Source organism: Lepidochelys kempii, chromosome 8 (assembly GCF_965140285.1).
Source record: "Lepidochelys kempii isolate rLepKem1 chromosome 8, rLepKem1.hap1, whole genome shotgun sequence".
Classification (NCBI taxonomy): Eukaryota; Metazoa; Chordata; order Testudines; family Cheloniidae; genus Lepidochelys; species Lepidochelys kempii.
The window spans coordinates 84,702,533-84,723,852 of record NC_136387.1 but is presented as its reverse complement, the minus strand read 5'-3'; the positions used below and the strand labels follow the sequence as shown (position 1 = coordinate 84,723,852).

Here is a 21,320-nt window from a genome sequence, read left to right as displayed (position 1 = left end):
GCCATTTCGGGTGGCTAGGCTTTCTATCATACCAACTGTCAGAAACCTAGTCATAATAATTAAAAAAAAAATACCGTGTGCTTGCTGTCTTTTCGAGTTTACCGTGCCAATAGCTGACACGGATATTAGGATTAGGTTGAAAGCTAAACTCTATCTAGGGTCCGATCGGGTTTAGGGTCGATTTTTGTCTAAGGAGAAATCTCCTAGGGCCCGATCTATGCAAACATCTTTGCAAGTGATTGAGTAGCTGTAGCCAGTGACTTTCTGAACTCAATGGAAACTATCCACCGGTGTGAAAGTTATTCAGGTATTTAAGATTTCGCAACATCGGTCTGTAATCTGGATAACATTTTCAGAAGGCTGGAGGTGTGCATTAAGTAACAATGTTTATCTCCTCGCAGGATCTCTTGAAAATAAGAAGACTCACCCTTATCGTCAGAGAAACTTGCATTGTTTCCAAATGTATAAACAGCTGAATCAACCGCTTGCAGTCTGTTTTACATAGCGTTGGCAAAAATGCCTTGCATCTATACATTTACCTTTAGAGAGCTCCAAAACAAAACAAAAACGGGAGAGAGGAATGGGAAAATAAACACAACTTTAATTAAAACCACATGGATATGATTTAGTTAAATACCTACACAGAAGCAGACACAGCGTATTTACCGCCTCACCTGCAAGTTGCAGAAGTTGTGGCTTGATTCTAGGGAAAGGGTTCAGAACGCACCGGTTCCCTTGTGTTTGGTGGAGCTCTATGGGGAATGTCACAATCGTATGAAAAACGCACAAATAATCGGCACTGAATCATTTACCGATCAGAATCGCCTCTAACTTTCCAGAAATTCTCTGGGCAGTGGACAGCCAACTCACACCAGGCTTTGCCCAGGTCACGATCAAAGATACGGACGCTAATTAGCAACACATTTTATTCTTTTAGGCTTGATTTCAAAACTACAGCAATGCCATAAGCTTTAGGCTGCTCAGATGTTCCCTTTTTTAATCTTAATGAGAAAGCTTTTACCGATAGGAACTTGGCGATATGGGTAAGAACAGAACGTAGTTAGGTGGTTTTAGACTCTGCTGCGTTTCTGTGGACGAAACAAACATATTCGGGCTTCGGATTTCAGTAGAACAGATAAAGCCTACAGTTCACACACCCTCTTGCTTTCCCTGATATTTGGCGTCTTTGTTAATACAGAAAGAGGTGTAACCTGAATCTTTGTTTAGGGTTGGAGGAGAAGCTGTGGCAAACGATGAAGACGGAGCTTTAAAAAACACACACACACACACACACACACCGGTGCCTGTTTTTTTTTTTTTTTTTTTAAGAGCAAAAATCTGGAGCAAGTTTGCTTGTAACGATAAAGATCTTAACATGTACAGAAGGCGGGTTTTACACGAGGAGGTGAGGCTAGAAAGCCAGCAAAAGGCTGCAAGGTTTTTTTTTTTTCTTTGTGAGGTTCCACCCACTTGAAAACAAAACTTTTTTTTCTGAAGGGCCTCACATCAGTGAAGTTGGGAACTGGATCCTAAGAACAGCCTTGCAAGTAGTAGCAACATACGGGCCTTGGAGTTTTTTTTTTTTCCACCCTTCAAAGGTGCTTTTGTGTTTTCTCTGTCGGTGGAAGCGCAGCCCTTTCTGGAGTTGGTATGTGATAAGAGGTCCTAGCAGTGCCATGTATTGGAAGAGCGATCCGATGTTTGTGTGTAAACTAGAAGACAAGGACATTCCTGCGCTTGGTATTTCCACTGAGAAGGTGAGCTGATCCTAGGCAAAACCCAGAAGCGCTGCCGGGAAGGCGAGTGGTCGGTTTCTCAGAGATGCAGGCTAACGTTACCAACCTTCGGGCTCCATAATTTTTCGAGTTTCTTTAGACGTGGCAGTGGATAATAATTTGCGAAGCACGTCTAGAGGAAGAGGCCGGGGGGGGGGGCGAAATTGTTTAGCTTTTAGACCCATTAGGGCCTTTAAATTAGTCTGGATAAATGAACATTCAAATCAGCAAGATAGTTTGAACATTAAAGCTGTAAACCGATACTAGTACTCCACATTTAAGTCATCAACGCTGTAAAAGCTGGTGATCTTAAATAGACCGTAGTTTGGCAAATGTGTACGCACAAAACAGAGACCGAGCTTTAAATATGAGAGGGAGAAGTGGGCTCTGACTCTATTAACTTGCTTAGGAATATTTAAAGTATTCAGGAGCTCGCGGCTATTATGACCGGAGCGAAACTTCCATGTTTAGTTCAAAGTTTAAAAAAAAATCCGGAATGATACTGTGAAGATAATTTTCCAATCAGAACGACTATCTCGCGTAGTGAATGTTCAAGGCTTCGGGATTTTTAAGCTATATTAGATCCGTTGATCTGTAGATTTGTACTAAATGTATATAGGAAGATTTAACCTTTACATTTTTTCATTTTAAGGAACCAAAAAGTGGCTATCCTCCCCCCGTAGCTATAGGGTGATTTCAGTAAGCTTGGGAAACTAGGAAGTAGCTGTGGGGTGCGTGTATCAAAACAAACACACACGCACTTTCCGAAACGCAACGTGTCCGTAGAGCTGGGAGGATTTGTGTAACTGCGCTCCCGGCTGTATTGCTTTAAAAAACGTTGACCCTCGATTGAACAAAGGTGCGATTTTTTTAATGGCACCACATTAAATTCAGCTGGATATTTTCCATTATTCGATCGGCTTTCTGCGCCGGGTAAAAATAATCCTTTAGGAGCTCAACTGTTGTCTCTTATTGGGCTCTTAAGTGGCAATTTACACCTTAAAGAAGCGAGTGTCAGTCACTGGCGGCTCTAATTGCAGCAAGTTTACCGGAGAGCCGCTAGCTCCCTTGACGCCGAAGCCTTTTCATTCAAAGCGTCCCCGGAACAAACGCCAGGCTGCTGAAACCCCGCTGTAATTAGCTGTCGAGTGTCCCATTAACGCGCTCTCCCTTCGGGGTTCTCCAGCGCGGGGCCGCTCTGCACGGCCCAGCCTTGCCCTTTTAATTGCCGTTATTAAAGAAATAACCCCCCCCCAAGCCCGGCTGGAGGAGGGGGAAGGATTTTAACCTTCTGCCCCCACCACGGGGGTCAGGCGCGCTCCTGGGGCACCGCGGGCGCGCTCGCTGCCACCGCCCGCCCCCCAGGAGCCCGCGGGCGTCGCCTCCGGCTCCAGGTGGCCTCCTCCGCCCGGGGAGGAGCTGGGGGTGGGGGGGCTGCGGCGCGCTCAGCTCTCCCGTTTCCCCCTGCAGTTCCCGGGGCTCATGGCCGAGGAGTGCGGGAGAGCGGCGGCCCCGGCGGGGGGAAGGCGGCGGAAAGGCGCCGGGGAAGGGGAGCTGGTAAGTGCCCGCGCGGCGGGGGCGCAGAGGGCGGCGCGGGGCGGTCCGAGCGCGCTAACAGGCCCCCCCGCTCTCCCCCAGGTGAGCCCTGAGGCAGCAGGGGACGAGGACTCCTGCTCTTCCTCGGCCCCGCTGTCCCCCTCCTCCTCGCCCCGGTCCATGGCCTCGGCCTCCGGCTGCGCCCCCAGCAAGTGCCTGTGCAGCAGCTGCGGCCTGGAGATCGTGGACAAGTACCTGCTCAAGGTGAGTGCGCGCCGGGCCGGGCCGGGCCGGGCCCCGGGGAGCTGGAGCTCCGCGGTTCCCAGTCAGCGCCGGCCCCCCGAGCTAGGCTGGAGTCCGAGGGCGCCCCTGGCTTCAGCGGAGAGCCCGCCCCTCTTGAACCCTGCCCGGCGCCAGCTCGTTAGCACCAGCTGCCTTGGCTGCAATGCCCCTCCGGGCAGGCATCGCCTCCCCAGCCGGGTTAAATGCGGGGTGACCGGCTGGCCGCCCGCGCGCCCGGTTCACCCCTTTCCTCTCCCAGGCTTGCGCTAGGCTGGAGGCGAATGTGGCCCCCCGCTACTCCCTGGCGTACACAGCGCTGGGGGGGGACCAATGTGAGAGCAACACAGATCGTAGCCGAAACATCCTGATTAGTTTCATCGGAGTATCTGGCTCTTGGTGCAAACTGTTGTGTGGGGTCCCTCGTGAGCAACGGGCTGCTCGCGCTTCAGGCTCGGCAGCTGGGCAGGGGAGGCTGGTAATGTGGCGAGCGCTCAGTGAATAATTTCGCTTCCTTTTTTTTTTTTTTGAAACCGCTTCTTTCTTTTTCCAATGGTTCTTGGGGGTTTGCTGCTTTCCCTCCCTCCCTTGTCCCCGATCTATGATGCAAACCTTTACAGATCCGTAGCGGCAAGAATACAACGCCTTTTCCATTTGAAATCCTATCAGGAATTTGACTCGGGAGACTATCGACTTTTTTGCATTTAGTAAAATAACTTCAAACAATTCACCATTTGTGTCTTATGATCAGCAAAACCTAAAACGCCGAGTTTTTTGCCCTTCTATCTTCACCTTGAACTGTTCCATTCTGGAAAAGATAAGTTTTACTAGCGATCTGTTGGTAAAGTTGAAAACTGTAAAACAGTGTCCTCTCTTTGGTTTTGCTACCACCATGTTAAAACCCAGTATGTTCATTTTTCATGGTTTCATGTATTGGCCATTTCAAATTGCATCCCTCTAAAACTTTGCAAAATAATATCCAGGTCCCGTGAAATGCTGGCCCCACTTAAGTTAATGGCGCAACTCCCATTGATATCATTGAGTTACCCCTGGTGTCTTACAAAAAATACATGTTAACGTTTTGTGATATGAAGTATTTTAAATAAGCATAATTAATTTAATGGGCAACTCCCATTGTTTCAGAACTAGTTCTGAAATTACATAAAAACAAATTACATCAAAAGCACATGGCTGCTAATATGGGAACCTCTGTGAGCAGTTTGGTTGGTTAATAACATCATCTTAATAAAATGATTAAATATGTAACTACCTGTATTGTGAAAGTACCCGGAAAAATTCATCATACACTTTGATTTCAGTCTGACTAATCAGTAACTGTTAGAAAGGGAGTTGTTATATTTTGTATTTAAGGGTTGAGAATTTACAGTATCTAGTACAGAACAATCTCTCCATAAGCCACGCTATATATGAGTTTTACTGGTTTCACTTCAACCACAAATACCTGGGTGCTTAATTCACAGTCTTGTTCCTTGTTATTAGTGCCGCTGGGTTATGCAAAGTACAGTAATCCCTCATTTAGTATCTGTGGAGCTGCCCTACTAAGCGCACTTTGTAAGTGATGAATGACATGTGAATAATGTGGTACAAATCACCAACCACTAACCTGAGTTTAAATATGATTTGTTCAATAGAGAACCAATGGTCTGAACTCCATGGAGTTTAACATGCATATTCACAAAGTAAAATACCACACTACCCACAATTTAGGCCTTGTCTAGAACAGACAAAAGGCTGTTTAGCAAAAATATTTCACGTAATGATATAAATGTGGGAGCACTGGGTGTAAACAGAATTTAAAGTCTTAAAAATGTGTTCGCTGCTGACAGTTGGCCCTGGATTTGATCAGGGAGCTGCACAGATATGGAAGTTCTGTACAGTCTGTCTGCATTATGGATGACTTAATTCGGCCTAATGAAATTTGCCTCGTCCTTGACACACGTTCTAGACAATTGTTCCTCGTCCATTCCCCCCAAAAAACTGGCAGCCTGGTGTTTTATTTTCTCATATTTGTCCCTGATCCTGCAGACATGTATGTTCTTAACATTACATGTGAGAGCAGTCTCATTGCGGCCAATGGGACTACTCCTATGTGTAAAATTAAGCACATGAGTAAGTGTTTACAGGAAGTGGGGGGGCTTTAGCTGAAAGTCAAATTGTTGATGCTACTTTGAGAGAATTCTAGCATTTTTGGAATTCCAGGAATATGTTGCCTCAGGAAACACTTTCTTTAAAAATAAGTTGGTAAGCTGCTCAGGCCATGGGCAGTTTCTTTTTCCTGTCCTCTATCATGCCAGTTACATTGTCAGCAGCTAATAATTAGCCATTTTGTGCACTTTGGCATTCTGAAGGTAAAGTTGCTCTTCAGAACTGTTCTTGAGCTATAGAAATAAGTTAAACCTCTTGGTATGGTTTAGTAGCTTCTGCAGTGGGAGAAGAAGCTACATTGCACTGGAGCAGTATTACCAGTCTCAAGTGTTCAAAAATCATGAGTCAGATCTTAAAAGATCAAGAGACTGGTTACAAAACCACAAGACTTTTAAAAATAAAACTTGTTAGAGCCTTTAGGATACACTTGGGTCTGGGTTAGAGGCTTTTGGGTGCACTCGGGTCAGGCTTTCCAGCTTTTTTCCACAACCACGAGGTTAGACAATTTACCTATCATTTTTAAAAAAAAGTCACTTAATCACTTGACTCCATAAGCTCCATAAATAAACAACCACTTACCCAACGCTCTCAAAACGTTGTCAGAACAGGTAGCACTGCTTGAGGCATTTTAAATTTCTTCTCTCTCTCTACGCTTTCTGTTCGCCCTTTCAATTCAAACGTTGTCTTGAGGGTTGGAGGGGTAAGGGTAGAGGATGTATATTATATATTTATGCTGCTTTATTATTCATTGATGGGTTTAGATAGAGGGGAAAGTACCTTGAAAAGAATGTCCCTTCATCTTTCCTTCTAGGAAATCCCCCTCTCCTTTTGTGCACCGTTTTTGGTAACAATGCTCTTAAGTGGCTAAAGTATGGTGGGATTGGGATTGGAACTCAGTTTTACCAACTCTGACTCCCAGTGGTGCTCTGCATAAGTCACTTAACCACTCTGAGCATCAGTTTTCCCCTGTCTAAAAACTGCAGAATTTGCAATTTAGATAGAAGCTGAATATAGGTGCAAGTATGAATAGTCTGTACCACTTACATGAGAGAGGGTTTAAAATAGATATAAATATCTAGTGTTCCATGCTACTCAGATGTCTGACTCTTTCTATTCCTATTTACACTAGGAAACTGACACATTGCTGACAGTGGTTGTTACCAATGGGTCTCCTAAATCAATGTTCAGTATATGGTTAAATAGGAATGTAGATGGGACAACACTATATTGAGGACAATTAAAGTGTGGTTTGTCCTTTCTACAGGATAGTGCTAGCAGCATTAGGAACCCTATGATAAATAGGCTCTGGGCTGTTGCCAGAATTTTAAGCATCATGTTGTTTAAATTTGTTCTGAGCAGTTTCATGTGACATGGGGCTTAACGCTAGCAGCTCATCTACACCAGGGTTTACTAACGCTAGTAAAGCCAAAACCATTGTTAGCAATAGTGGAAAATGGTCTGTACTAAGAAAATTTTCTGAGTATTTCCCTAGAGCCATTGAGGCTTCGTTCAGCCCAGATGCTTTTGTTCCACCTCCAGTAGCAGTATAACCATTTTTGGCCTGGCTTGGGAGGGCCAATTGCTGACTGCCATTTTCAGCAGGGTAGTTTCTTACCATGGAAAAGGATATTGAGAGGTGTAGATCAGCATTAAATTGTGGTGTACTGATAAATCTGTCAATTTGTTTTGTCTGTGTTTCAATAAAGACTGCTGCCAATATGATTATATATTGAGAGAGAATGCTGGACAATATGCAAACAACTTTATATTTTAGTATAACAGGCTGAAGTTTATTTCTCCTCAAAACATCCTTCATATGCATACATGTATTTTGTAGGTTACTGTAATAAGTCAACTACGACTCTTAGGGCAGCATTCTGATCTTTGACTAAAGACACAACGCTGCTTATATCAGATCTGCTACTCTGCTGCATGCAGCAAACAGATTTTGAAGATCTCATTGTTTGAGGTATCTGAGATTAGAATCTGGCTCTGAGAATGCACATTTCTGAACTAGTTTGTTGCTTGGTTGCCACTTTCATTAAAATGTTGTTGTATTATCCATAATGTTACTTACTTTTTATCATAACTGGGAGTCCTTAACATTTAATTTGGTCAGTAACCAACACTGATTTATTGTCTCTGCAAATATTAAATGAGACCAATGTAGAAAATCTGTTCTGCACTTGATCAAATGCACAATAAATACAAAATGCACAATACTAACATTATAGACAAACAGCTTATATTGCCAAAAGACTAAATAGACTATTGATAATAAAAATTTATAGAGCTTTTCAGAATTGTTGACCACCTACTCTTCACTTTCTGTGATTAAGGGTATGTCTACACAACAAGTGCTGCAGTGGCAGTGTAGTGTACACACTTGCTACAGCGACAAAAGGGGTTATTCGATCACTGTAGAATTCCATCAACCCAGCTGCATCTGCGGGGCAGGGAGGAGTAAGATAAACTTAACCACATCACACAGCACATGAAATTTTTTACCTAAGGTAGACCTAAGTGTTAGGTGTAGACCAGACCTAAGTCAAACAGCATTATAGATTTTACATTTTAAACTATAGAAACAATGGTTGATATATCCCCTAGACCATTTGGAAATAAGTCCTAAACTGCTTTGAAAATCTTAGCCCATAAACTTAATTACAAGAATGCAGACTCAGTTGGTAAAACAAAGGGGTTGAGATGTAATTCATGGCTTGTTCTATTTGACACATGTTCTCTGAACTTAAATCTCAAAGCACTTTATATATCAATTGAATTTAGCGCTTTCTGTTAGTCAGATCTTTTTGCAGATAGGGGAAAAGAAAGAGGCACAGAGGTTAGATAACTTTTCAAAGTCACTTGAGGCCAAATTCTATTTTATTACTCAGCTGATGTGAAAGCAGAACTAGGCATAAGAAGTCTGTGTTGGTGCCAGGAACAGAACCCAGATCCCCTACTTCCCATTATCATGCTTTAAACACAAAACCACAGAAGCTTGTACTGAGGATCTCTATTAACTTCAAGCATAGGTCTTAATTGACATAGATGAAATTTGGAACATTATTTTATAGAATCCTAATGTGTTGCTTTACATAATCAAAGGCTTTATTTATTTTTTATGGTGTATATGCTGATAGTCTGTGGTACATATGGCAAAAGTATGGACTTTTGCCTCCCTATTTACATAAATCAAAAACACTCCTTCACAGTTGTGCTACCAGATTAGTATGTCGTCTTCTTTCTCCGTTTCATAGGTAAATGATCTTTGCTGGCACGTACGTTGTCTCTCGTGCAGTGTTTGCAGAACCTCTCTAGGAAGGCATACCAGCTGCTACATCAAAGATAAAGATATTTTCTGCAAACTTGATTATTTCAGGTACATCATATGACTCTTAAAAATGGAGCTCATTTTTCTGAGGTAACAAGTGAATATGACACCCGGACGTTCACTTAGGCTGGTATTTAAGTTGTCTTTCACCTTCACTATTTTCAGCAGTCATTATGCTATAGAGTCTCAATTGCCTTAAGAAGGGATTGGGGAAACCTTAAGCAGTTTGTGCCATGTTGTATATAATAACTACAGCATTTATGGAAAAGATCCCTCACTGTTGAGGCCCGTGAGGAAACTAAACCATCCACAATAGAAGTCAAGGCCCTTACAATAATACAGACCCTAAAGTCAACAGATTAATACTTTTTTTTAATAGTGCTGGTTCAAGACTACAAAGTAGAGCTGTGATGTTCTATTCCAAGAAAAAGTGGATATAATTCCTTGTAACATAAGCAAAGACCCTTAGGACACGATAGAAAAGTATTAATTTTTTTTAAATAATATTTTACTGTTTTGTATTTCCATGCAACCTGTAAGCAGCATGTTCCCATAATTCTAATGTGTTGATTTATGAGCAGTTAGTTTCGGAGGTGTGTACACAGTGCAAGATTAGGGTATGATTCTGTGAGATGTGGGTTATGGTAACTTGTACTGGCTTCAAAGGGAATTGAGGGGAATTGCACTTGACAAAATCAGGAGTGAAGTCCTGGCATCTTTTCGAAGTCAACGGGAGCTTTGCCATTGACTTCAGTGGAGCTAAGATTTCACCCCAAATCCAAAGCAGGTAGGGAATATTCAACTGTGAAATAAACTGATCAGCTGATGACCACTCTAATACCAAAAGAGTATTAACTAAACAGTAATTTAAAATATATTGATGGGTGCTCAGCCCTTTTGAAAAACTAGGCTAGTTGTTTAGGTTTCTTGTAGCCTAATTTTAAGTATCCATTTTTGAAGATATTGGTGTCACATGTATTCCTAAAGAATAAATATCCATGTTTATTATAGATATATTCTAGTCACTATTTTCCTCTTGAAAATAGTCAGATTCTGATGGGAAAATATTTATCTCCATATTCTAGATAAAGTTGGATATTTGAAGTTCTTCTAAAGATTATAGCAAAACTAGATGCTGTACTTCCCCCCCCCCTTGTTACTCCCTGGAATCTAATCTCTTTCCCTCTAGAAGCTTTCTAGATATATTTTCTCTGTTTTAACTTTCAGTTAGCAGCTGAACTATGTAGTTACATATAATAGAATTAAGACCCAAATTATTTGGGCTATGGACTATGTTTGGATAACTATGTGGACTACGTTTGGATAACTGGGAGGTCATAGAACACGAGATAAATAGGATAGGGAGACAGTTGACAATGGATTAAAAGGGGTAGTTAGACAGCGGCAGATAAGTGAATATTTGATTCCACTTCAGTGATTAAATGAATATTTTGCCTTCTGACTTAAGGAAAGAATTAAACTTGTAATTGGGCTTTAGCCCTGTTTTTAAAACAACCAGATGCAAACTTTTAAAATTTTCCCCAGAAAAACAATGTAAATTCTACTGTCATCTAATCAATAAACAGAGTCAGTGCACTTATATGAATCCCATGGACTGTTTTCCCCATCAAATTGTCACTAATTTTCCTAGGGTGACGGTCATATTTTAGATGATTATTTCTGTGACTTAGCCTTTTGTTTTCCCTTCTTTGCTGTAGGCGGTATGGAACCCGTTGTTCTCGTTGTGGTAGGCACATCCATTCTACTGACTGGGTCCGAAGGGCTAAGGGAAATGTGTATCACCTAGCATGTTTTGCCTGCTTCTCCTGCAAAAGACAGCTTTCCACTGGAGAGGAGTTTGCTTTGGTTGAAGAGAAAGTCCTTTGCAGAGTACATTATGATTGTATGTTGGACAATCTAAAAAGAGAAGTTGAAAATGGTAATATGCTGCTTTTATTAAATTCCTAGTTTGACTGTCATTTAGCCTTAACTAAATTTGCTGCTATTTCACCTTCCTTTATAAGAAAAGCAGTTCTCTAGCTTTATTTTAGTTGAAATACATGCATCTTTATGCTTAATAATGTTCAAACTACCCAATATATTTAACTCTTTTATTCTAATATGTTCAACTCACTTTCTATGGTTCTAAAAAAAGTAAAGTAATATATGTCTAGCTTATCCACTTGGTCTGTGACATTGTAGATGTAATGCTGGACCAAATCCTGCTCTCTCTTATGTCCGTGAAATCTGGATGTCAATGGAACTACTCCAAATTAATACCAAAGTAACTTTGAACAAGACAGGGTCCATTGTACAATTCCATAATAATCAGCTAACAAACATTAGAAATCTTTTCCAGAGTAGTGTGACTTATGACTAATATCATTCTGAATTATCAATATACAGGTTTTTTTTTTCCCCCCACATCAGGGAATGGGATTAGTGTGGAAGGAGCATTACTAACAGAACAAGATGTTAGTCATCCAAAACCAGCAAAAAGAGCTCGGACCAGCTTCACAGCGGATCAACTCCAGGTAGAGGCAGCATTGTGAGCACTGAAAACGGACACAGTTCAGAAATGCATAAAGATTTTATGCAATGAATGACTGACTGAAAATTAATATAAGTATAATTACATATGAGCAAACTATTCTCTCTGTTCTAAACTATTTAACAAATTATCAAGACATGGCATGTTTCTGGAATACTTTGTTCGCTTTAGCAGTTTAATATGAAATAGTTCCTCTTCTAGCTTTGTTTCCCTCAGGGCAGCTAGTAATTGTGCAAAGTGGAAACCAAAATGTTGATCTAGTATGACTGCTTGATGAAATCCATTTAATCAGACGCTTACATCACTATGCATAATTGCAATAAAGAAAAAATATCTTCAGAATTATGTATTATGAAAAATATACAAAGGAAATGTACTTCTCAGGACACTAGTGTGTTGGAGTTTTAGATTTCATTATACCACCACAATCTGCCTTTTAATGACCATCAAGATTGTGTCCTCCGAATTGGAAAGTATTATGTTCACATCAGCATAAACAGGAACTCTCAGGTTGGCTCCAATCAAATTAACCCTTCCTTATTTTATATGGCGAAGGGGGTGCAATAATTGAACTACTTTCTGCTGGTTTGTCCTTCGTGGAGGAAGGACCAATCTCTCTCTGGTATGTTTAAGTATACTGAAGATTATAAATATATGTGACCTACAAAATGAGTATTAATGACTGTTGAATGAATATTCCTTGCTTTTTCTCCCCACCTCCTTAATAAGTGAATTTTCCAAAACGTTCAGATCTTGACTCTACCTATTAAAGCATATTCTCCTCTATATTTAAGAGTGGAATGTTGGCTTATTTTTCAGAATCTTCATTTCAGTACTCAGTGCTACCTATTTTAGATCAAAGAAATTTTTCATAGAGAGGGTGGGGTCAGGGCAAAGTTAAATACTGAAAGAGTGTATTTGAAACTTAAGCAGTGTGAGAATACCATGGTCATAATTTACTCTTTTGGTTTGGACATACTGTATAGTATGAAGCATTTTCCAACATCCCTCTATACCAGCTCAGTCAGTGGATATACTTCTTATGATGAACAGATGGGAGACTGTGCGTGTTGTGGGGGGTGATGAATCAAAACTCTTGTGTGGTCAAGTCTGCTCTAAAGTGGGCTGGCTGGCTGAATCTCCTCTGTCACTAGGGCTTCCTCCAGCATCGTGACTGCCTTGATTATGGCCCACTAAGATTTACAGCTTTGGACCAGGTCTCTGGTCACTATCCCCCATGAAAAGAAATAGCTTTTCAGTCATAGAATAGTTCAGATCATTTGATCTTTGAGGAAAAACCTGATTTAGCCTTCCCAAGATAAAATCTATGACCAGTGTCAACCCCATCATTACAGGGGTAACAGCAGGAATAGATTCCAGCTCCTACAGGCTACAATGGTGGCATCCCTTTGTGTCCCATTTCATACTTGTGCACATTCCCATTGGGCACATGGTGTAACACACTCTTTCTGTTTTTCATTCTGGGTCAGCACTGAACATTTAGGGCCTTGTCTTCTGTGGTGAATACCAGAATCACCAAGACAAAGTGGTATTCCTTACCGTGGCTCTCTGGAAGGAGAGACACTCTGTCATCCCTGACCTGAATGGTGGGTTGCTGCAGATAGAATCAGAAGCATATATGCGCCTGGTAGATAGTAGGATGCAGTCTTTTCTGGGAACTCTGGGTGACAAATTGAAGCAAATGATTGAGAATCTTTTTCAGCTCAGTAATTCGTGTCTATCTTAGGTCAGGCCTGATACTCAGGTCAGCAAGATGTTTCTTTTGCAGACTCAGTTTCTGAAACCGACGATACGATTCAGTTCCTTAACAGGTGCTTCACAGTTCTAGCCTAGTATGTTCTTATTGGTGGTTTGGACTCCTTAAAGAAGCAGCCTGATATAGCGTGCTTGGCAAGCTTTTTACAAGTAGCCACTCTTAAATTTGACTTCTCTGCTGCCTTGATCTGAGCTCTGTCTGGCCAGCCTATCCTCCTTCCCTGGCAGTTGTAAAAAAAGAGTATTCAGTAGGAATTGCCCCTAGAACAGCCCAATAGAGTGGTAGTAATGGACATGAAGCACTTAAGCCAAGGCGTAGTAATGTGGCTGTTGGCTCTTGGTGGAGACTGGTTTCTCAGTCCACTGTCAAAAACCCACTTTGCCATTTCTCCACAAGTTGAAGGAGTAGGGAGTGATAATCCAAACAGAAGTGCAATATGTAGATTGTATATATCAGCAATGTTAGGGAGGAGGACACAAAGAGAAGTATCTTGTACTCTTGTTCTAGGCAAGAAGAAATTTCCCTTCTCTTGCTGCTATTCACATTGCTGAGATTCTGAAATCCAAAGCAACTGGCTGAGCTGGAGCCAAAGCCCACCAAGAGAATAGGAATTGCGCTAATCAGCACACCTTCTGAATTGCTGCAAATGAAACCTTTAAGCCCCTTTTCAGGTTAAATGATTGGTATCCTAGTTCCTCAGGATGATTGAGAGGAATATTCTTCAGGTCTCAGGGCCCATTAGATTTAGGATTGAATGACTTTTGCTATCTAAGGCAACCTTAGCTTACTTTTGCCCTTAACCTCGATAGGCAGAGCCTTTTCGAAGATTGCATTTTCTAAATTGAGCATTGTCCTTGGCTTCTGGAGTTAATGCTTCTTTCTAAATCGCCATGTCTTCCTTAGGTATGATCTTTTGATCTGGGCTCAGATTGTTCTATCCCACCAGGCATGTAGCCCTGCTTGGTCTTCCCTCTTGGGTCAGAAAGTTTCTCTCTGGAGCCATGAAAGAACACATGCAGTATTATCTTTATGTCAAGCATATGAAGGCTTCCTTCTATCTAAATCTAAAGAAAACTCTAAGTTAGAAAATCAGATCCTTTGTGAATGCCCCAAGAACAGCTTCACTGTCATCTCTGGTTTTAAAACAACATTGAAGCAGCATATGGTGGCAGGTATAGATAGCTTTGTCTCCTATTCAGAATAATTTGACAGGCGCTTCTATGGAGACTGGGGGTGTGGGGAATGTTTCTCTTCCAGAAATATGTAAAGCAACTACATGGGTGTGTGTTGCATACCTTTTTATATCACTAGAGAGACCTGATGTGGGAAGCCTCTAGAAACGCATTTTTGGAAGTCTAGGCTTATAGATGTTGTAATCCATCCATCTGTTCTTCTTTGGTACCCACCACATGTCTGTTTTGGAATTGGAAGGTGCTGTTCAAGTTCACGCTCAATAGGTGGAAAATTGAGAGGTAGTATTCTCGATCAGCCTAGGTATCCCACCCTGCCATCTCTCGTGTTGGTGAAGATGGGACTAATTTCTCCCTTAAACTTTTTATGGAATTTTAATATGAACAGAATGGAATTTTTAATGCTCAGGAAGTCTGAAGAGGTTCATCCAGCTAACTGCCTTCATAGGAGGAATAATTTAGTAATTGACTCTTACGTAGTGCTCTGTATTCAAAGCACTTTACAAACTTTGACTTCACAAGAGCTTTACTTTTTTCCTGTTTCCATCTGCTGGTAGGAGGACTTATACCCACAATATGGGCTGGCATATTGGGACATGGAGAACCCAATTAACAAGTAAGAAACTATCTCTTTTTTCATATAAAACTCTGAGTGACAGAATGGGTTTCTATTTAAGACAAACTAGAAAATAGCTGCTGATGTAAAATATTAGCTCTGTAAATGAGCTAAGTCAAATTATGGAATAGATTCAGGTTTATAGCTTCAGTTTATGAAATCTTAGAGGGATGGGTAAATTGACTAATATGTGGTAATATCCAATGGGCAAAATCAATCTATCTCCACGACCAATTTAAAAGATAATATGTATAAATCAAAGTACTTTATCAATAAAGTCTCTTAGGCTCTTATTCTCTGGATTCTATTGTTCATACTCAAAGCAAACTCACTGGCAAATCTAAATGCTGGTGTGTGGGTCAAATGGAGTGGATAATTATCTGTACTTAAAGTGTTGGACTGGAGACTATAGTCAAGGTGGCATTCATGAGGGCTATATGATGTAGTAAAGAGGTGATTCTGTTTCTAAGGCTGTCCTAAATCTTGATAAACCATGTCTGCTTTGGATTCACCTTTACAAGATGTCAACGAGCTTCTTACGTGAACTGGAGAGCTAAGAAGAGAACCCTCTAGTTTAGACTGCATCTAACCTACAAATGTTCCCTTACACATATGAAACAAAAGTGCCATCTAGCAGTACCACACCGATTTACAAACTGTCGTCCATGGAGAGCTAGATGGTAACAGGCTGACTCTTATTGTTTCCAACTAAGAGAAACAGAACACCTGGAAAGGGGATGTTAAATTAATATCCAAATGGGGGAGTGTGATTAACTTGCCTCAAAAAAGACAAAACACTTGTGGGCCTCTTTTGTTCCATGCTTCTCAATGGAAGCAACTGCTGCAGTTGCCACTGGAATTTTATGGTACTATTGATAGGGAGGAGTTGGTCCATGAAATTGGAAACGAGAGAGGAAGTGGTCCATGAAACGGTTTGGTCCCAGCTATGAAAAAGTTTGCAAATACATACATGGCAAACGCATCATTGGTCCCCACAGTCCAAAAATGAGCAAATTTAAATTTTCCTTTATGACGCTACAGAATCACCAGCAAAGGGCCATGCAGTTTCACTTTGTGAGAATTTTCCTAATCTAACACCTTTATAATTGGAGTCCTTTCATATGAAAGGACTCCAATTAAAGTGCTTTATAAACTATATAGTTTGTCTCTGAGCACATGAATTATTTGCCAGCTACCAAAATGCAGTCATTCTCTAAGGGTAAAACACAGAAACTGCTCAATGATGCACAGTTTAGGACAGGAAGTGAAAATTTCTTTTCCAGTTGAAGCTACTGGAGGAATTTAGGCAAAATTAGAATTTAGTCAAGACACAAGTTAAACAGATATCTGTTTTTTCAAAAGATGCCATGCATTTTTAATGACAAATGATCAGGTTCAAAACATTGCACCATACCACCCTAATCCTATGCTGAGCTATGTCTGGCATTGCTTAGTGAGATTAGCCAGTAGTAGGTCTGTTATATGCAGCCTGTGTGTCATTCAGAGATGAATTAAAGGTAAATGTGGCATGAACTCAGGACTTCAAAATTACATACATATTTCAGGGCAGCTGCAAAAGGATTAAGTGGGGAATCCTCTTTAGAACACAAGACCTAGATTGATTGATCTTTTTGAACCTGTCAACCACGGAAAGTTCATTCTGTGCCCCTATTATGTATTCAATGGTCTGCAGTTTATACGCTTTATCTACCAACAACATTTAAGTTAGTCTGCAGTGAATTTTCTGCCACAATCCCCCTCTAGTGCAGTTGTTCTTCCTGCATTTCTTTTTCTCCTCCCCCCCCCCCCCCGGACAAGTGCAAACCAGAACAAAGAAAAATGCCTCTTCCAATTCTAAGTGTCTGTGGCCATTTTATTACTCAGAGTAAGGGATTATCTCTGAAGATAGTGATTTTAAAAAGATAAACTGGGACAACGTGCTTGGGGGTTAAAGAGTATCATTCCCTTAAATTAATGAAGGGATATGACCACAAATTTGAGAGAAGTCTGTAATAATATCTGATTTGCTAGAGTACTTACAATACTTAATTTTTAAAAAACCAACCTCTTACCTTTTCAGGTTATGCAAGCACAGTTTGCTCAAGACAACAATCCAGATGCACAAACACTCCAAAAATTGGCAGAAAGAACAGGCTTGAGCAGGCGTGTGATACAGGTGACTACTAAAGTTATTTCACTAACACAAAATCCAAGTTATACAAAATCTGAGTTATTCAAAGTGCAAGTACGAAAATTGCTAATTCCTTAGTTGGAAAGAGATCTAATCTGCTCGTTCAAACATAACTGCAGATCAAATCTTTTGACCAAAGATTGTTTAGGACACCCATATCTGTTAGATGCATACAGTACATTTTTCATCACATACTTTAGGTGGGAGATACAATACACCTAAATGAGTTTTATGTTAAAAAAAAAAGTATCTCTTCATTGAATACGTTATGTTGATACAAAATTTGCTAGAGACAAAAATGAAATTTACTGATTTCATTTTTGAGCAAGATTTCATTGCATTTACTCACTGTCCCTCAAAGCTGCTGCAATACATTGCACAAACACTAACTAAGATTTAGAGGTCATTTACTGATCAGCCTAGATATGGGTCCTGAGACAAAACCTATCCTCATGCTATCTAAAATGTAAAGGAAGTTCAAATCCAGAATCAAACTTTGTGTCTGGGGGACCCCCTTTATTAAACAATACCACTATGATCCAACCATAGTGTAAGGGCTTTCCTTTCCCTTTTTACTCATTCCTGGCTTAAAAACTTCACAGAATATTTCTATAAGAATGGCTGACTTCTATAATCCCTGGCTAAAGGGTTCAAACTTTTAAAAAATGGAGGCTAGATTACTTTTAAAAAAAAAAATCCAACCTGGCATACCAAGGATATTTCAACATTCTTGTCAGCAATATAATGGTGATCTAGTCCTAGTTCCATGTGCTGTGTGACACTGAATTTAGCTTCAGCTGAACTATAAACTTGAGGATTTTATTAAATTAAATGTCAAAACTCAATACAATCAAACATGATTTACATTTTCCTCCTTTTCAGGTATGGTTTCAAAACTGTAGAGCACGCCATAAGAAACATGTTAGTCCTAATCATTCATCCACTGCTCCTGTCACAGCAGTTCAGCCCTCTAGGCTGTCTCCACCAATGTTAGAAGAAATGGCATACTCAGCATATGTACCCCAAGATGGGACAATGTTAACTGCTCTACATAGTTACATGGACGGTAGGTACAGTAACTTACTGTAATTCTCTTCAGATCTAAGTACAAAATACCAATACTTTTCTTTAGCTGAAGCAAGAGAATTTATTAGGTAATGTAAATAATAGTATAGTAAAGAGATCTGACTATCACTTTTCATTTCCAGTATTCTCCTCTAACATCTCTTAACACCTATTACTAGGGCCCTACCAAATTCACAGTCCATTTTGGTCAATTTCACGGTCGGAGGATTTTAAAAATTGTAAATTTAATTATTTTGGATATTTAAATCTAAAATTTCACGGTGTTGTAACTGTAAGGGTCCTGACCCAAAAAGGAGTTGGGGGGATGGGTCACAAGGTTATGCAGGGTGGGGTTTGCGGTACTGCTGGCCGGGAGCCCCGCTCTGAAGGCAGTGCTGTCACCAGCAGCAGCGCAGAGGTAAGAATGGCCTGGTATGGTACGGCCGCCCTTCTGCACTGCTGCCACACAGCTGAGCCCTGAGCCGCCGCTACTCCCTGGCCACACAGCGCTGAAAGGAGCAGCGCAGAAGTAAGGGTATCCTCTTGCCACCCCAACTTCTGTGCGGCTGCTGGCGGGGCGCTGCCTTCGGAGCTGGGCACCCAGTAAACAGCCGCCGCTTTCCAGCTGCCCCGCTCTGAAGACAGTGAAGAAATAAGGGTATACAACACCCCTAAAATAACCCTATGACCCCTCTGCAACTCTTTTTGGGTCCAGAGCCCCAATTTGAGAAACTCTGGTCTCCCCTGTGAAATCCGTATAGTATAGGGTAAAAGCACACAAAAGACCAGATTTCACAGAGGGAGACCAGATTTCACAGTTTATGATGCGTTTTTCATGGTGGTGAATTTGGTAGGGCCCTATCTATCACCTACTGCTGTGGCTGCTCCCTTTGTAGCTGAGGATTTGGATATGAAGATCACTGTGTACTTTCCACATAATAATAGTGCTGGTGATGAGAAATTATATTAAACAAACTTCATTTGTTGCTGTTCATTCTAAAATGTAATTATTGCTCATTTTTAGTTAATCTTAAATGAAAAAGTGTTTACTCTAAATACTTTATTTTCCAATTCAGGATTTGTAGACATTTTTAGTTTGGGATTTGTATTTGAAGACTTGAGAGGAGTACTAGAGATTAGTGGAACATTTAGCAACTTCATTGCAGACTAAGGCTCTCGCCACATTGGCATACAGAGAAACCTGGCTACTACAGTAATCTCCAAACCAGGTTACCAAAATCTAGTTCCAATTTGTAATGTAGGCTGGACTTCAGTTGCCACACAAAAGTCTACAACACATATATGAACCATATTTGTAATTGGGTTAGGGAACAATTGTATTGCAACCATCTCAGGAAACATGGTTACATCTGCCATGTAGACAGCATCAGTCTGCTTTATTCCCAAGCTGCAGGATAATATGCATGAATGGAAATGGCACAAATAGCTTGTGACCCAGAATTAAGAAGTTGGAAACAATTGTAATGCCATTAAAATTGGCTAGATCCTATAACTGTGCTAAAGCAGTGGTTCTCAACCAGAGATATGTGTACCCCTGGGGGTACTCAAGTCTTCCAGGGGGTACTCAACTCATCTAGATGAGGGGTTTTTTTTCAACCTGGGGGTTGCAGCCCACAGGAGGTCATGGGATGGGTTTAGGGGGGTTGCAAGTGCAGGGTCTGCATTAAGGGATGACAAGCAGGGCCCCGCGTAGCTAAGTTACATGCTTCAGCCCCGGGCAGCGGACCTTTGGCTTCAGACAAGGCTCATAAGTGAAAAACAGGTTCAAGTATCACCCAGACTGGAATATAAATATTACATTTCAATTTATGATTTTATGGTAAAAATGAAAGTAAGCAATGTTTCAGCAATAGTGTGCTGTGACACTTCTGTATTTTTATGTCTGATTTTTGTGAGCAAGTAGTTTTTAAGGAAGGTGAAACTTGGGGCATGCAAGACAAATTAGACTCTTGAAAGGGGTACAGTAGTCTGGAAAGGTTGAGAACCATTGTGCTAGAGAAGAGCTCTTGCTGAGGTTAGTGAAATTAGTGCAGCTCACTTGTGGCCCAGTCATCATAGTACAGTGAGGTTTTTTACTAGCTTACAATGTTTTCTACTTTCAATGCAGTTGACCAATAAATCTTTCTATTTTTGTAGCTCATTCACCTACAGCACTTGGACTCCAGCCCTTGCTACCCCATTCAATGACACAACTGCCAATAAGTCACACCTAATTCCTTTCTTTCAGGGATAAAAGCTAGTAAGGATGTACTCTTAAGAGTCATTTATTGTGTATTAAAATATCGTTGAAAAGATATTAATGTTAATTTTTTATTTAACATCCAAAGCATTTTCAAGACCATTTTGCTGCCCAAGTACGGAAGTATAGTTGGCCTGCAAGACACTTTTATGGATTCTGCATAAATAACTATATGTTGTTTACAAGGCTTATTAAACACCTTTTTTGTATTGTCTGGAAGTAGTCCACTCTAGTTATGTATTTGTTAATTTATTCTTCATCAAGAGCACTTTGCCTAAAAGAAAGGACTGATAATTGTGCAAAATGTTTACAATTCTTTGTGAAATTGTAGTTTATCATTAGTTTGTATCTGTAAGTTATTGTTATAAAAAGTATTACCTGTATTTGAGTTATATACAGCCTATACTTTAAAGCTTATGTCTGTGAGTTGGCAAAATAAATTTCATTTGCAAATATTTTCAAAATGAGCTGAATAAACCCTCTGTTGCAGCATGCTAAACAAACACGTTATTGTGTTTATGGTTGAACGATGAGTAATTATAAAGGGAAGCACAGTTTTAATCTTCAATTTTCAGACCAT

At 40.7% G+C, this 21,320-nt stretch overlaps 1 protein-coding gene across 1 annotated transcript; it reads left to right on the top strand.

The window, feature by feature from the left end:
- The first annotated feature begins 3,245 nt into the window (after positions 1-3,245).
- On the top strand, positions 3,246-21,032 carry LHX8 (LIM homeobox 8). Its single transcript, XM_073358236.1, has 8 exons — positions 3,246-3,332; positions 3,414-3,575; positions 9,017-9,138; positions 10,809-11,029; positions 11,521-11,624; positions 17,305-17,400; positions 18,298-18,481; positions 20,638-21,032. Exons 1-8 carry the CDS (start codon positions 3,258-3,260, stop codon positions 20,712-20,714), a joined length of 1,041 nt encoding a protein of 346 aa, XP_073214337.1. The 5' UTR covers positions 3,246-3,257; the 3' UTR covers positions 20,715-21,032.
- The last annotated feature ends 288 nt before the right edge of the window (positions 21,033-21,320 follow it).

Excerpts from the sequence above, each read along its gene's own strand:
- LHX8 (XM_073358236.1), top strand. The coding sequence starts at position 3,258 with ATGGCCGAGGAGTGCGGGAGAGCGGCGGCCCCGGCGGGGGGAAGGCGG. Across the intron at positions 11,030-11,520 it reads AAAAAGAGAAGTTGAAAATG|GGAATGGGATTAGTGTGGAA; the intron begins GTAATATGCTGC and ends CCCCCACATCAG. Across the intron at positions 11,625-17,304 it reads TCACAGCGGATCAACTCCAG|GTTATGCAAGCACAGTTTGC; the intron begins GTAGAGGCAGCA and ends TTACCTTTTCAG.